This window comes from Molossus molossus, unplaced genomic scaffold, assembly GCF_014108415.1.
Source record: "Molossus molossus isolate mMolMol1 unplaced genomic scaffold, mMolMol1.p scaffold_m16_p_24, whole genome shotgun sequence".
NCBI classification, from domain to species: Eukaryota; Metazoa; Chordata; class Mammalia; order Chiroptera; family Molossidae; genus Molossus; species Molossus molossus.
In genome coordinates this window covers 11,739,465-11,755,486 of record NW_023425360.1, presented here as the reverse complement: position 1 = coordinate 11,755,486, position 16,022 = coordinate 11,739,465, and the positions used below count along the sequence as shown (strand labels likewise).

At 43.3% G+C, this 16,022-nt stretch overlaps 1 protein-coding gene across 3 annotated transcripts in view; it reads right to left on the bottom strand.

The window, feature by feature from the left end:
* ASB7 (ankyrin repeat and SOCS box containing 7) overlaps positions 1–16,022 on the bottom strand; it is a 37,893-nt gene that overhangs the window by 18,172 nt on the left and 3,699 nt on the right. The window contains exons 3-5 of one of the 3 annotated variants that reach the window (XM_036277970.1): positions 10,820–10,939; positions 8,778–8,893; positions 8,176–8,437 (exon numbers count right to left, since the gene is read on the bottom strand). In XM_036277970.1, the coding sequence (XP_036133863.1) occupies positions 8,176–8,386 (211 nt within the window). In that variant the 5' untranslated portion in view covers positions 8,387–8,437; positions 8,778–8,893; positions 10,820–10,939. Of the gene's footprint in view, positions 1–8,175; positions 8,438–8,777; positions 8,894–10,819; positions 10,940–16,022 lie in introns of those variants that run through there. The other 2 variants (XM_036277969.1, XM_036277971.1) reach the window with 2 other exon arrangements.

The window sequence follows — 16,022 nt, the reverse complement described above, 5'->3', positions numbered from 1 at the left end:
AGCTGGGCACATTACCCTATTTTTATTGGGTTGTTTTTCTCACTGAGTTTATAACTCAGTTGTGTATGTATTCTGGATACGAGCCTTTGACAGGTAATGCTTTGTAAACATTTTCTCCTACTCTGTTGTGCCTTTTCATTAAAGAAGAAAAACTTTTAACTTTACTTGTGATTAAAATGTATATATATTTTTTCCTTTTATGGTTTGTGCTTTTTGTGTACTGTTTAAGGATTCTTTCCCCAACACGACTTCACACAGATTTTCCGTTTCCTTCTATACGTTTCATACTTTTTAAGTCTTGTGTTTAGAGCAACGACCCATCATCGCCAGTTGATTTTGGTGTCCGGAGTGAAGTCAGATCGAGGTTCATCACTTCCCGTACAAACATCCAGTTGTTCCAGAAGATTAGTTTTCCCCAGTGGTTTATCCTGAAGTCTTTGTCAAAAGTCAATTTACCAAACAGGTGTCGGTTTATTTCTGAGCTTTGTTCTGTTCCAGTGACCTAAAAGTCTGTCCACATTGTCATGGTCACCGCAGCCTCACAGTAAGTCCCGACGGCAGGCACTGCATGTCGTCAACCTTCCGTAAATCCGTCCTGGCCAACAAATCAACTTGTCAATTGTCCTCAAACGAGCCTGCTGGAATTTCTACTGTAACTCCACCAATTCTAAAAATGAAAATCTCCCTGGAATGATCTAAATAATATAGAGTCTCCCAAACCATGAACAAGGGCTAGTTGTCTGTTTAGTTCTTTAATTTCCCTCGAAAAGTTATAGTTTTCAGTGTAGAGGTCTTGTAAAGCTCTCATTACATTTGTTAGTAAATATCCTCAGTTTTGTTGCTATCATAACAAATTGTCTTTAAACTGCGTTTTCTAAATATTAGTTGCCAGCATAGACAAGTAATATTTACTTTCATATATCGAGCTGTGTATTCTGTAATCTAGCTAAATTCAATTTAGTTGTAGTAAATTTATGGTGATTTCTTACAATTTTTTTTTATCCTCACCCGAGGACATTTTTGCATTTATCTTCAGATAGAGTAAGAGGGAGAGAGTGGGGAAGAGAGAGAGAAACATCGATGTGAGAGAGACACACTGACTGGTCGCCACCCACATGACCCCCACTGGGGCTGGAGACAAACTGCAACTGAGGTACGTGCCCTTAGCGGGAACCGAACCCTGGACTCTCTGGTCTACAGGCCGATGCTCTAACCACTGAGCCAAACTGGCCAGGGCTCTTAAAATTTTTATATACAATTATGTTCTCTGTAAATGAAGGCAGTTTTACTTCTCCCTTTCCAATCCACAAGACTCTAATTTTTTGTTCCTCCCTTATTCGGATAGCTAGAACCTACAACAGGATGTTGAATAAAAGTAGTAAAAGTCTTCATACACCCTTGCCTTATTTCTGATCTCAGTGGGGGGTGGGGGAGCCATTTGCTGTGATACAAAGTTGTAGTTTTTCACAAGTAACTTCCCTTGAGTTTTGAAAGTTACCTTGTGCTTCGGGCTTGCTGATCTTCTCTTTAGAATGAATGGGTGTTTTGTCGCATGCATTTTCTGCATCTACTGAAATGATAATTCGGTCCTTGCTTTTGGTCTATTATCATGGTAAGCTACTTACCATTCTGATGTTCAGATGCTAACCCTTGCATGCCTGCGCTAAGCCCTCCTTGGCTGTGATGCAATGTACATGACGGGTTCGGTTTGCTGGCACTTTGTTACGGATTTCTGTATCTATCCTCACGCAGGATACTGGTCTGCAGTTTTCCTTTCGTGCAATAACTTTACTTGGTTCTCGATCAGGGCACCATATACCTCATACTGTAGGTTTGGAAGTATTTCATCTTCTGCCTTCTCAACGAGTTTGGGTAGTGGTGTTACCACTTCTTCCTTTAATATTTGAAATAGTGCAAGAGAAAAGACAGCTGGGCCTCATGTTTTCTTGGTAGAAAGTCAAAATCATGAGTTAAATTTCTTAGGTAGCTATAGGGCTATTCAATTCTTCTACTTTTTCATGGGTCAGTTTTCGCAATTTGTGTCTTTCAAGGAATCTGTCCGTTTCCTATGAATGGTGTTCATTCTTCTCCCTACTCTCATTTTAATGTTTGTAGGATCTACTGTGAAAATGTTTCACACTTGATATTGGTTATACGTCTTTTTCTTTGGTTTCTTCATTAGTCTAGCTACAGATGTATCCATTTTGTTGAGCTTTTCAAAGAACCAGCTTTTGTCTTATGGCTTCATCCATGTTCTCTATCATTTGCCCATTTTCAATTCCACTGATTCGTCTCAGCATTCCTTTCTAATTTTACTGCGGGTTTAATTCCAGCAGTACACAGAAACTCTTTCAACACAGCCTCCTTCTCCCTCTCTTCTTTTGTGCTATTTCAGTCCTATATATTACATCTTTGTTATAAGCCCCGCAACAGTTTTATCATTGTTTTTTGTTTTTTTTTGTTTTTTATCCTCACCTGAGGACATTTTTCCATTTCTTTATTCAGATAGAGCAGGAGGGAGAGAGAAGAGAAAGAGAGAAACATTGACGTGAAAAGGACACATCGAGTGGACGCCACCCGCACGACCCAACCAGGGCCGGGGACAAACTGCAACCGAGGTACATGCCCTTAGCGGGAACCGAACCCGGGTCTCTCTGGACTGCAGGCCGACGCTCTAACCGCTGAGCCAAACTGGCCAGGGCTCATTCTTGTTTTATGTTATTGTCTTTCAAGAGATGAAAAGGGGGAAACATATACTATCCATGGCAGAATGAATCTGAGGAGGCCGTTCCCATAATCCCCGTCTCCTGATGTTCAAGCCTTTGTGTAATCCCCTCCCCACGTATCAGCAGGACAGCGACTTCCTCATAACCAACAGAATCTGACAGAGGTGATGGAGTATCACTGCTGTGACTATGTTACGCCACATACAACTCCGTCTTGCTAGCAGACTCACCAGAGGCTCTCCTTGCTGCCTTGATGAGACAAGCCCACAGACAAGAATCTACAGGCTATCACCAGGACACACAACCTCTCACCGGCAGGAGGCTGAGACCGTCAGTCCCACAAGCACAGGGAAAGTAATCTGCCAACAACCGGAGTGAGCTTGGAGGCAAATTCTTCTCCAGTCAAGCCTGAGAACTCTCTGGCCAACACCTTAAAACTGGGAGGTACTAAATGTGTGCTATAGTAAGCCATATTTTTGTGTAATTTGTTACACAGTAATAGGAAACAAATGGACATTTTTATATGTACCTGCCTATTTGCCTTTGATCTTTATTTTTTGTGTGAACTTTAATTGCATGTTGTTTTTGTTTAGGCCGAAGGACTTTTTTTTTTTTAAGTATTTCTTGTAAGGGCAGGTTTGAGAGCAACAAATCCTCTTCATTGATCTGGGAACATCTTTATTTCACCATCATTTTTGAAGGACCGTTTTGCTGGATATAAAATTCTTGGTTGAGAGCTGTTTGTGTTCAGCAATTAGACTATGTCATCCCGCTGCCTTATGAAAAAATTCAGCTGTTACAATGCTCAACATTTGCATCATCAGAGAGATGCAAATTAAAAGGATTATGAGGTATCATATCACACCTGCCAAATTGGCTGCCACCAACAAATCCTCAAACAAGTGCTGGCAAGGATGTGGAAAAAAGGGGACTCTAGTACACTGCTGGTAGGAATACAGACTGCTGCAGCTACTATGATAAACAATATGGTGTTTCCTCAAAAAAATTAAAAATTGAGCTGCTATTTGACCCAGGGATCCCACTTCTAGGAATATACCCTAAGAAGACTGAAACACCCATCAGGAAGAATATATGCACCCCTATGTTCATAGCAGCACTATTTACAATAGCTAAGATTTGCAAATAGCCCAAGTGTCCATCAGTAGACGAGTGGATAAAAAGGCTGTGGTACATATACACAATGGAGTACTATGCAGCTGTAAGAAAGAAAGATCTTTTATCCTTTGAGACGACACGGAGGGACCTGGAGAGTAATAGGCTGAGCAAAATAAGCCAGTCAGAGAAAGACAAGGACCACACGATCTCACTTAGTTATAAAATATAGTGAACAATATAAGCCAACGATCAAAATAGATCCAGAGTCATGAAAGTAGGGAACAGACTGACAAACCTCAGAGGGAAAGGTGATGGGGGGAGGGGGGAGGAAGAGATAAACCAGGAATTTATTTGCATATATGGATAACGAATGGACACAGGTAACAGTGTGGGGAAGGCAGGAAGGGTGGGAGCAGGAAAGAGGGGAGCAATGGGGGAAAAAAGGAGGAACATCTGTAATACTTTCAACAATAAAGATAAAAAAAAAATCAGCTGTTACTCTTATTGAGCAACCCTTGTACAAATGAGTTACTTCTCTAGGTACTTTCAAGATTTTCTCTTTCCACAGTCTGACTATTTTGTGTCCAGATGAGTTTATCCTACTTGGAGATCACTGAGCTTCTCAGATATGTCATTTACTGATGATCATCAAATGTAGGAAGTTTTGGACCATGCTTCCTGCAAATATTTTTTCTGCCTCTTTCTCTCCAACCTGTCCCCTCTTTTCTGGATCTCCCGTTGTGCTTTATGCACATGTCGTATGCCTGACGTGTCCCATTGGTCTACGGGGCTCTGTTCATTACTTTAAAATTCTTCTTTTCTTCTATATGTTCTTCAGACTAGATAATGTCTATTGATGAATGTTCAAGGTCACTCATCCCATCTTCGGCTCAAACCTGCTATTAACCACTCTAGTACTTTTCAACTCTACATTCAGATTTGGGATATATATATATATATATATATATATATATATATCTCCATTCTATCTCTCTATTGATCGTCTCTATTTGACGAGTCAGTGACGTCACATTTTTCTGTAATCCTTTGACCCTTGGCTGCCTTAGTTCTTTGAACACGTGTATAATAGCTGCTCTGACGTTTTGTTCTTTGTGCCGGTGCAGGGCCTTGCCCTAGCAACACCAAACACCACTGATCACAGAGCACCGTAACGAAAATAACGAGAAGTCTGAGCTGTCCTGAGAAGCACCGAAGTATGACACAGAGACACCAAGTGCGCCGATGCTACTGGAAAGATGCTGACAGACCTGCCCACGCAGGGTTGCCACGAACCTTCAATTTGTAAAAAAACAACAACCCACAATATTTGCACAGTGCAATAAAATGAGGTGTGCCTATTCTTCATATACATATACATGTGCACACGCGTGTGTGTGTATAAAGATATACATATACATATATACACTGGTTGATCTAAGGATGGAAATAGACACAATAAACTGGTCAAAAACATTGCCAGGATGTGTCCGGGGTTCTGTTATGTGCACCATTTGTGCTTAAAGCTCAGAGGCTTTGGACATGACAAATCCCCAAGGCAGGCAAGTCTGAGTTTACACAATCTGTGCACAGTGAACTGCACCCTGGCTCGTGACTCACGTGAGGACCCCCTAAAGCCCTGGAAAGCACCCGCGCAGACAGCGAATCACAGGCCCTGCGGGGTCTGCAAAGCGGCGCCGCCTTGTGCTGCGAGTACGAACTAGAACAGGCGAGCACCAGCGACGGAGGGAAAGCTCTAGAAAAACACCTAAAACCGCTCATCACTCACCAGAGCAGAGCTGGAAAGTGAGACAGGATAATGTTTCCAAACAGGGTTTCCCCGGGACGGACTACTTTTTCATGAATGGGAAAACAAAACAAAACAAAAACAAACAGCATTACCTAGTAACTCCTGTCAACACGGATGACACATTCGGCTTTTCTGCTACACTTAGAAAACAATTGTGTGTAATGGTAGCCACAGTCTAATTATGCAACCTTCTCCCTACAATCTGGGCACTTGAGAACCAGTCCGTTTTTAAAGTCACATGTAACGAGGGGTAAAATTTTCGTACAGAAAAACAATTTCTGCCTTCAAGGTGCTTCCTTGGAAGGAATTTATAGAGGGTGATTTGCAAGTTCCCCATTTCTTATGGTCTAACAGCCAATGCTGAACTGCTTTCCATAAACGCTGCAAAAAACTCGTATAACCAGTGCTGGTTTCATCACATTGGGGATTATCATTTGCAAAACCTTTCATTTTTGAAAAGCTGAAAATAATGACTCGCCTCTCGGCTGTGACTTCTTTTCTTTCATCAATCCCCACCGTCTGCCCACTTGTTCCATGTGTCTCGCCGAGGGGACTTTTTGACTGGATCGGCCTTCAAGTCAAAGTCGCTCATTCGCTCAACGAAACCAGATTTTTCTCATAGCAGCAGCAGCAGGTGTGGCTCCGCACAGCCGCTCGCTGACCGGGCCTCCCTCTGTGGTCACATCACCTCATCACCATCAGCTCTGAGAGCGCCCCCTGGTGGTGTGCCGTGCAGACGCATAGATTTAACAGTGGCTGAGACCTGGTCCTTTAATATCCTCGAGATAAAGACCTTCTCGTCGGGCGCGTGGGTCGTATTAAACATCCACGTCCTGGTTTTGTTTTTCTTTATTGCATTGGGCTAACTCTCCTCTCTGCTCATTCAATAGACGGTAGCTCTTTTCTTCCTTATCCCTCGGGCCCCAAAGCTCAGTTTTTCTTCATTTCTTTCACTTTTCCCTCATACCCACTCTATCAGCAAATCCCGCTGGCTCCACTCTCGAAATGTGTGCAGTACCTTACATTTCTCAGCACACCCAAGGCAGTGTGGACCGTCCAGTGCTCGGACCCTATCCCAGCTCTTCGTCTCTCTCAGATCTTCCTCCTGGCCCACCTCCCTCCCTCACTGGCTGCGGACTGAGCTTCTCCGGTGTTCGGGTACAACAGGGTATGAGCAGGAGGTAGGGAGTGATGGAGGATGGTACAAAGGAAGTACAGCCCGGCCAGTGTGGCTCAGTGGTTGAGCGTCGACCCTGCACCAAGAGGTTGCTGGTTCGATGCCCAGTCAGGGCACATGCCCAGGTTGTGGGCCTGATCCCCAGTGGGGGGCATGCAGGAGGCGGCCAATCGATGTTCTCTCTCATCGATGTTTCTCTCTCTCTCTCCCTTCTTCTCTCTCTCTAATATCAATAAAGTGAAAAGTACAAGCCAGGGGATGGCTGGGTTGTGCCCACAGGCAACTATTTCGAGAATCTAGTTCCTACTGCAGGGGCCGTAGGACGTGAGCCCGCCAGTCTGAGGGTCAGCACTGTCCTGCAATCAGTCCAGGCCACCAGCCTTCACATCCGTCTTCACAAAATTCACACGACCCTCCCGAGAGCCGCGAGCCTTCAAACATTTGCTGGATGTCAAGTAAGTTTGAAGATCTGACTAGCTTTGTAACAAAGTACACTTTAGAAATGAAAACAAATGTTGTTAACGAGCAATTCAGGCCCTCGAATGGTAGGTGTGGAACCCGAGCCCCCGCCAAGCTACTCGACAAAGACAATGTGGGTGCAAACGATCGAGTACATATACATCTATCTTTAGGAAAATAAAGTAAGTCGAAATTCAACTGGAGAAAAAAAATGTATCTTAGTTCAGGACAATTACTAGTTGTTATTCATCGTGGGAATTATTATGGTCATGGACGGTTTTCGAAGCAAAAGCATAAAATGTCAAATGTGTTTCCCAACCACATATATTTATACAGAATTAGACCTCAGATAATCAATCTTCTTGTAGGATTCTTAGGAATGAGGTACAATTCTGAGAAAGGCCAGTAAGTGCTCTAAATAAACCAGTAATACTAGCATCCAAAAAAAATTTTAAAGGAGGTTAAATTCAAAGCATAGGGTATTACCAGGCCATGCCGGTTAAAGGGACCTGTTCGAGCATCACCCACAGGCACACATTGAGTTCCCTAGCTGGGGTACACCCCGTCACTTCTCCTTTAAAGCATCGGGACACCGTGAAGAAGGGTTGCTTTTAGTGCAAATAATCTGGACGCACCTGGCTTGTATAAATTATAGTTACAGGGGAAAGACACACATTCACCAAACTGATCTTCCCACCTGGTCGGACACAAGACTCCGCAGAGTCGTAACAAATCTTCACGCAGCAGAGAAAGAATATGATGGTGCACGTTAACCAAAGGGAGGCGCTACGGTGATATACACGTGCACACGGGATGTGTTAAGTGCAATTTCACTTTAAGATTCTGCTCGGGGCAGGGGAGGGAAAAAGATTTGCTTCTGGTCAACTCACCTCCGTGTTCCAGAAACACTCGGACGCATCTCTCCTTCCCTCTCGCTGCCGAGAAATGGAGCAGGGTCCAGCCGTTGGCGTCCCGGCCATTCGGAGAATAGCCCTGTTCCAGCATCTTCCGTACTGTGTGGACATCCCCGGCAGCCACCGCGGCCTGAATCTGCAATTCCTCCTGGAGCTCAGGGTTCCTTCGACAGTGGTGGTGTAACATCCTAGCTGAGTCCCCCTTTCACCAAGGATTCATTAGGTCGCAGGGGTCAGCCTGCAGGGGTCAGCAGAACACACGGCAGGGGGGTCATGAAACACGACAGACTTTTCCTTTGCTAAAGCACAGGTACCTTAGCAATGGCAGTTCAAACCTCCACACACACACACACACACACACACACACACACACACGTGATGAGCAAAACTTTCAGTGATTTCCCGAAGATGATGAAAGATTTCAAAAAGAAAGACAGTGGCTGAAACAGGAAATTTCTTCGCAGCCTTTTGAAAGCTCAGAGCCAATCAACCTCTGAACGGAACAGCGTGATTCTGGGTCAAACAGAAGGGGACGCTGGGCAGCTAGAAAACGGGACTAAGAGGGGTCAGATGGGTACCTGTCTTAGGAGGAGATCTGACTTAGGGTCCATTCGAGGATTCGATCACAAATCAGTGAGTAAACACAACATCTCAAACAGATGATTCACAGACCACAAAGACTGAAGACCTTTCACTATGAGAAGCCGTTAAGAAAGGAAAAAAGCACAAAAACACCTTTAAGCTTGTTTCCTAAAGTATTTTAACAAGATTGTATTTTGGCTCCAAAAGGTGGAGGGCTGTGTGTGGGGCAGGAACATGGGTGGGGTAAAGTGAATGAGGGCAACAGGTGTGGGTTATATTGACTCTCCTCGTTTATGTTCGTATTCCTACTCGCTCCACTTTGTGTTATTTGACGCACGATCTCTACTGGTCCTCTTCCTGCCATATCCTGGTTTTTGTTGTTGTTAATCCTCACCCAAGGATATTTTTCCATTGTTTTTTTTAGAGAGAGTGGAAAGGAGGGAGGGAGAGAAAGAGAGAAACATTGATGTGAGAGGGACAGACAGAGACATCGATTGGTTGCCCCTCGCACGACCCCGACGGGGGCCAGGGCTCAAATCGGGAATCGACCTGAGACTCTCGCTAACCACTGAGCGAGACCACCAGGCTCCACCAGACCTTTTACACGTTTCCTAGTTCAGTTTTTCAGAAGTTTTACTCTATAAATAATCCAAATACCAGGATCATACAAAATCCTTTAAAAACCACAAGCATCTAAACAACCTGTTTATTAACCACATGAAAAAAATATATATTTTAAAGGAAAAGTCGTATGCTGATCTCCCACACTCTCTAATAGGTCACAAATGTGACTCAGACTCAGCAGAGAATGAGAAATCGACAAAGTCCAAACCGAATCGGTGAGAAGCTGTATCTTACAATCGTGTGTACAAAAATGTGTGCATTTTTAAGCTGTTGAAAGCACACAGAAACTTAAACTAACGTTCTTATAGGAAGCCACTTCGCCTGGGCTAATTTTAAGGAATAGATTAGACTCATCTCCTAATTAGTAGGCTTCCATATCTAAAAATAAACTATGTGATGAAGTTCTTTAAAGACATTTTGGTCTCTTCCGTAGGCTAGACATCGTGGGCTAATTGTGTTACCAATAATGATTTATCTTTAACACTTCTCATTACAGATTGTGCAAAGGCAAACTTGAGCCCAACTGAGTCCACATTATCACAGCATAAGAGTATAATCAAATTTCCTATGTTATTTTATACACAGAAAACGGTTACTACAAATTCGTAAGTATCGCTACTAAGTAATGCCATTTAAAAATATCAGGCTACTTCCACAAAGAACTATTTCCTCAGAAAAACGGGGAAATGAGGAATTTCGAGATGATGTTTTCTTAATAAACATGATTTCCCCTCCATCTCTTCACCTAATTCCTTTTTTCAATTGACACTAAAATCAAGTCTCTTGTTTTAGAAATTTTAAAACTGACAATCCTTTATGAATAGGTTTTCACCCACTATTAGCATTTTAAGAGACGCTGAAGACCATTAGAAGGAATTAATGGGAATCACTAATCTGTGCTCCAAACAACCATCTTTGCCCTGGCTGATTTGGTTCAGCGGTTAGATCACTGGCCCCGGAACAAAGGGTCTTGGGTTCAATTACTGGTCAAGGGCACGTACCTGGGTTGCAGGTTTGATCCTCAGCCGTGATGGTCGTGCAGGAGGCAATCAATAGATGTCTCTCTCATATCAATGTTTCTCTCTCCCTCTGCCTCCCTCCCTCCCTCCCTTCCTCCCTCCCTCTCTTCCATTCTATCTAAAAAAAATTCAATGGAAAAATATCCTCAGGTGAGGATTAGCAAGAAACAAACAAAAAATATCTTTAACAGATTTTTAAAAATTGATGATTATTTTGGCACTTAAATGAGGACTACTCTGCAAAAAAAAAAGTCAAAAAACATCAAAAGAAACCTGGATTTTCTTGTAGCAAGTGCTGCATTTGGTATACATGAGCTGATTTGAGGGAGAAAAGCAGAAACTAAAGGAGTCTCCCCCAGAAAAGCGCCGATGACCAGTGAGCTTCCGTCCCTTACCTTCCGGAAGAATGTCCTTTGTCCTGACAGGTGACTTGCCTAACAACCATCGTGTGCGCGCAGCATCGTGGGAGGGGCTCGGAGTGTGTTCCGATCACAGCACCGATCAGCTTTCTTAACCTGAAAACAAATAACAGCCATGGGGAAACTCCTAAAAACAACAGAGAGGCACAGCTGCCTGCATAGTCAGCCATCTGATGCACTTAAACTTCAGCACTTTACAGAGCAGAGCTCGGGTCAAGCCTTAGAGAAAAGGACCTTGAGATCTACATTCGACTCCAGGGCGCTGTAAAATAATTTTTCAAGAAAAATTTTCCCCCCTAAAAAGGCAGGTGTGTTTTGGTTTTTTTTTTTGAAGAAGAAAATAATAAATCAAACATTTGGAATAGGGATGCAAACAAAGATTCTTCTTTTCGCTCTATTCAGAATATATTTTCAGATTTGCTTTAATGAAATTACTTTTTTAAGTCCTCACCCGAGGATATGTTTTTTATTGATTTTAGGAGGACTGAAAAGGGTGGTGGGGATGGAGGGAGTAGATAGAAGGGGAGGGAGGGAGAGAGAGAGAGAGAGAGAGAGAGAGGTGTGAGAGAGAAACATCAATCAGTTGCCTCCCATGTGCCCCCGACTGAGATCAAACTCATAACCCAGGTCTGTGAACTGACCGGGAAGAGCACCTGAGACTTTTTGGTGTACTGGATGATGCTCCAACCAACTGACCCACCCGGCTGAGGCTGAATTACTTCTTAACTGACACCGTTAGTCACTTGTTTTTCCAAACAGGACTAAAATGAGAAAACGTGTGCAGTCAATACAGTAGGTGGCCAGAGCCAAAATGGAATCTATGACAGCTACAAGGAGCTCATGTCTTTAAATGTCAGACGTCTAAAAGGCATCATGTTAATCATTTTGAAACTGTTATTCCTTTATGCTTACACCAAAGTCGGTGAAAGATGAACAACAGTCTTGCCAGCTTCCTTACATGAATTCTGAAAAAAATTCTCGCTATTAACTAAAAGAAACGGGATCTTTGTTCACGTCAATCAAATACTAGGTCTGTGGATTGCACTAAGGTTAAGAACACACCAACTGACACTTGGCACCAGAATGACTCTCATTGGGAGAACTGCCACCCCATCCCTGTGGGGTGAGTGTGCTAAAATCCTCTGTCACCTCAAGGAAAGGCTGGGCCACCTGATGGAGAAACATGGCAGGCACCAATGCTGTTAGCCGCCCATCAGGATTGCCAACCAATCCAAATTAGTCTCATCCACTTGGACCCTTTCCTCTGTCCACACCTTATTTTTCCGGGTTAAACGTCTCCAAGGAAGACCCAGGACTTTGCCAACATGTACGTGGAAATGATATTTGTTTTAAAACTGTGCCCACTGCTTCCAAATAAATCAATGAGACGTGAGCAGAACGACTCCTACAAGGAGTTGTAAAAAAAGACAGAACTATTCTTACACTAATGCTGATTCTAACACTGGGGCAGGAAATATACAAGGTGAGGCTCCAGCATCTTAGTGACAAACAGGAAGTGCTGAAAAAAAATTGCAATGATGGGGGATGTCAGAGGGAGACAGGGGCCAACTAAAGAGCTCTCAACAGCCCAGATGGAGCCATGTGAACAAGATCAAGTACCATTGGATTCTAACCCTAAGCACAGAATAAATAACCGATTAAATTAATAAACAAAGGTTGGGAGGGGGATCTCCTGCGCAAAACTCCAAATAATGTGTGTAGATTCTCCTCTCTCGAGAAGGTATAGTATAACCTTAAGTGTGGGCCAGGCATACATGCTGACTTCCTTCCAAAGAGGACAGTAAGGAAGAGGGAGTGGGGGACAACGAAAAAACACGCTTCAGCCAGGTGATCATGGTTAATATCCACAGTGCCGCCCTGGCCGGTTTGGCTCAGCGGTTAGAGCATCGGCCTGCGGTCCGGAGAGACCCGGGTTCGGTTCCCGCTGAGGGCATGTACCTCGGTTGCAGTTTGTCCCCGGCCCTGGTTGGTCGTGCAGGTGGCAGTCACTCGATGTGTCTCTTTCACGTCGATGTTTCTCTCTCTCTCTCTCTCTTCCTCTCTCTCTCTCTTCCTCTCTCTCCCTCCCACTCTATCTGTGCAAAAAATGGAAAAATGTCCTCGGGTGAGGATAAAAAAATATATATATATATATCCACAGTGCCAACTTACGTTGTCGGTAGGGTAGGGTAGGGTGGAATATGTTAGAACCCCAGTCTAGTCAGGAGAAAAACATCCAATTGCAGCTGAGAGATATTCTACAAAATACCTGACCAATACTACCCAAAATGTCAAGGTCGTCAAAAAGAAGAAAGTGTGAGAATCTGTCCCAGCCAAGAGCAGCCTACGGAGACAAGATGACTACATGGAATGTGGTGTCCCGGATGGGATCCTGGGACAGAAAAAGGGTGTTAGGTGGAATCTAGGGAAATCTACATACAGCGTGGACTTTTGTTAATCATAGTGTTCGTTACTGGCTCACTAATTGTGTCAAATGTATCTATTAATGTCAGACGTTAACTGGAACAATTGGGTGTGGAGCATGTGAACATTCTGTACTTTTTGTAAGTTTTCTGTAAATCTAAAACTGTACTAAAATAAAAATTCGCTCTGGCCAGCGTGGCTCAGTTGGTTGGAGCGTCATCCCATACACCAAAGGTGACGTGTTCAATTTCCGGTCAGGGCACAGACACAGGTTGAGGGTTCAATCCCCGGCCAAGGCACATGCGGGAGGCAACCAATCGGTTTCTCTTTCTCTCTCTAAAAAAATCAAAAAAAGATAAATTAAATAAATAAAAAAAACTCATCTGAGAAGTACAAACCAACGCCTCCACTAATGAGCCTCCAGCATGGCCACAGACGAACAGGTAATTATTTTCCAAGTGAGCTACACCTACATTTCAGGAACGAACATCACTGGACACCTCACTTCTAAGCATGTCCTGGGCACATCCCGCCCCCCAGGAGAAGAGGAGGTGACCCCTCTCCACAGTCCCCGGCCTTGAAGAACCCTTGCTATGGCTGCTGCCTTCCACCACTCACCACCACCTCCACGGGGCGGGGGCAGTGGGCCTGGGGATGAGCGAGGTGCAGGCTGAGAACAGGAGATGCTACTAATTTATTAATATCATCAAGAAGAGCCTTTGGGTTAGAAGATGAAGGAACTAAATTATTTCTCTCAACAAGAAAGAGCCCCAAACAACAATAACTTGTGATAACTCCACAGGGGCTACTTTAATCAGACAAGCGAAGGTCTACTGAGTGCCTGACATGAACTTGGGCCACTATTAGGCCTTGGCCACTGGTATTACCCCTGGGTAGAGCTTTATTTATTTATTTATTTGCGAATCCTCACCCAAGAATATTTTCCCATTGATTTTTAGATGGAGTAGGAGGAGAGAAGGGAGAGAAACATCAATGTGAGAGAGACACACTGAGTGGATGCCTCCTGAATGACCCTGACTGGGGCCGGGGATCAAGCCTGCAACTGAGGTACATGCCCTTGACTGAGAGTCTAACCTGAGACTCTCCAGTCGGGCCGACACTATAACCACTGAGCCAAACCAGCCAGGGCCCCTCAGTGTAGAGCTTTCATAGATAGTTCTGCCTACTTAAAATGCATCAAATAATCCTAGAAATGTTATATCATTTTTCCCTTTTCTGACAATACCAACCACTGTAAGTAATAACCATAGGCTGAACCCCAAAAGCTTTACACGCATCCGTTTTCACAGGAAAAACAGATGGACACACATACCATGCACACGTGATCCCTGGTGGCAGCATCCTTCACTTATGAAGAACAAAGACTTATTACCGAGCGTCCTAATAATCCAAAGCGTCAGACAAGCAGTTAATGTTATCTTGGTACTATTTTATGACAGTTTGCCCTTAACAGAGTCCAGCTATCCACGTGTATATAAATAAAGTAAACAAAGACTACTGAACTAAAAAAGTAAATACAATATCCAGCGGTAAAGGTGCCTATTAAAAACCACAGAGGAGCCCTGGCCGGTTTGGCTCAGTGGTTAGAGCGTTGACCTGCAGTCCAGAGAGACCCCGGTTCGGTTCCCGCTAAGGGCACATACCTCGGTTGCAGTTTGTCCCCGGCCTGGTTGGTCGTGCGGTGGCAGCCACTCAATGTGTCCCTTTCGCATCGATGTTTCTCTCTCTCTATCTCTTCCTCTCTCTCCCTCCCACTCTATCTGTACAAAAAATGGAAAAATGTCCTCAGGTGAGGATAAAAAAATAAAAAATAAAAATAAATAAATAAATAAAAACCACAGAGGAAGTCTAGAAACGAGAATGGAAAAAAAGTCTATTTTCCTGGGAAGAAGTGCAGGTTTGAAAATCTGACAGCTCGTGGAAATCACCTATAAAAGAATATGGCACTGGAGGCAACTTTCTAAATAAATATAGGTACAATGTAAGTTGTTTTCAATTAATAGTAACTCAGAATGACCAAAACTCTGAGGTGGCAATCTTTAGACATTCCATTTCTGGTCTCACAGTTAGAAACAAAGAAAAAGAGCCACACTAACAAGGAGGATCGAATTATACACCAATGAAGTGCTTTGCATCTTTTGATCTAGGATTTTGTTGCCCAATGTTAATACTATGTTTCTACTCTACATGGGGTCAAAAGATAACAATATAGGCCTCTAAGCTTTTACAGTGTTGACCTTATTAGAAACTGTAAGTTTAGAAATTAAATGTTACCATCTAATTTCCATAGGGATGTCAGGGAAACAGCATTAAGTCAAACTTCAGTAAGTTACAAATCAAAGCTTCCTGCTTCATATAAAGTTTTAAAAGTCTACATCCATAGAATGAAGAATAACTAGAAAACAAGACATATTTAGGATCTAAGATTACATAACTTTCACCACATTGCCGGTGTCCCTAGTTGCCTTTAGCATACATGATTAGTCATTAATGGCTTTTTGCATGTTATTGTCACCACGAGTCCACACATTTTTGGATGAAGTGACACAAATTAGAACTGTGCTTTCAGATTTCACACAAGCTAGAAGCAAGATAACAGCTTGCTACTCAAAAAAAAAAAAAAAGAAAGAAAGAAATAAGCATTTCTTTGCAGAGTAAAGAGAGATACAGGCTGGTAATAAAATCAGCAACTCCAAGGATATTGGTTCTGAGGGGAAAAAAACCACACACACAA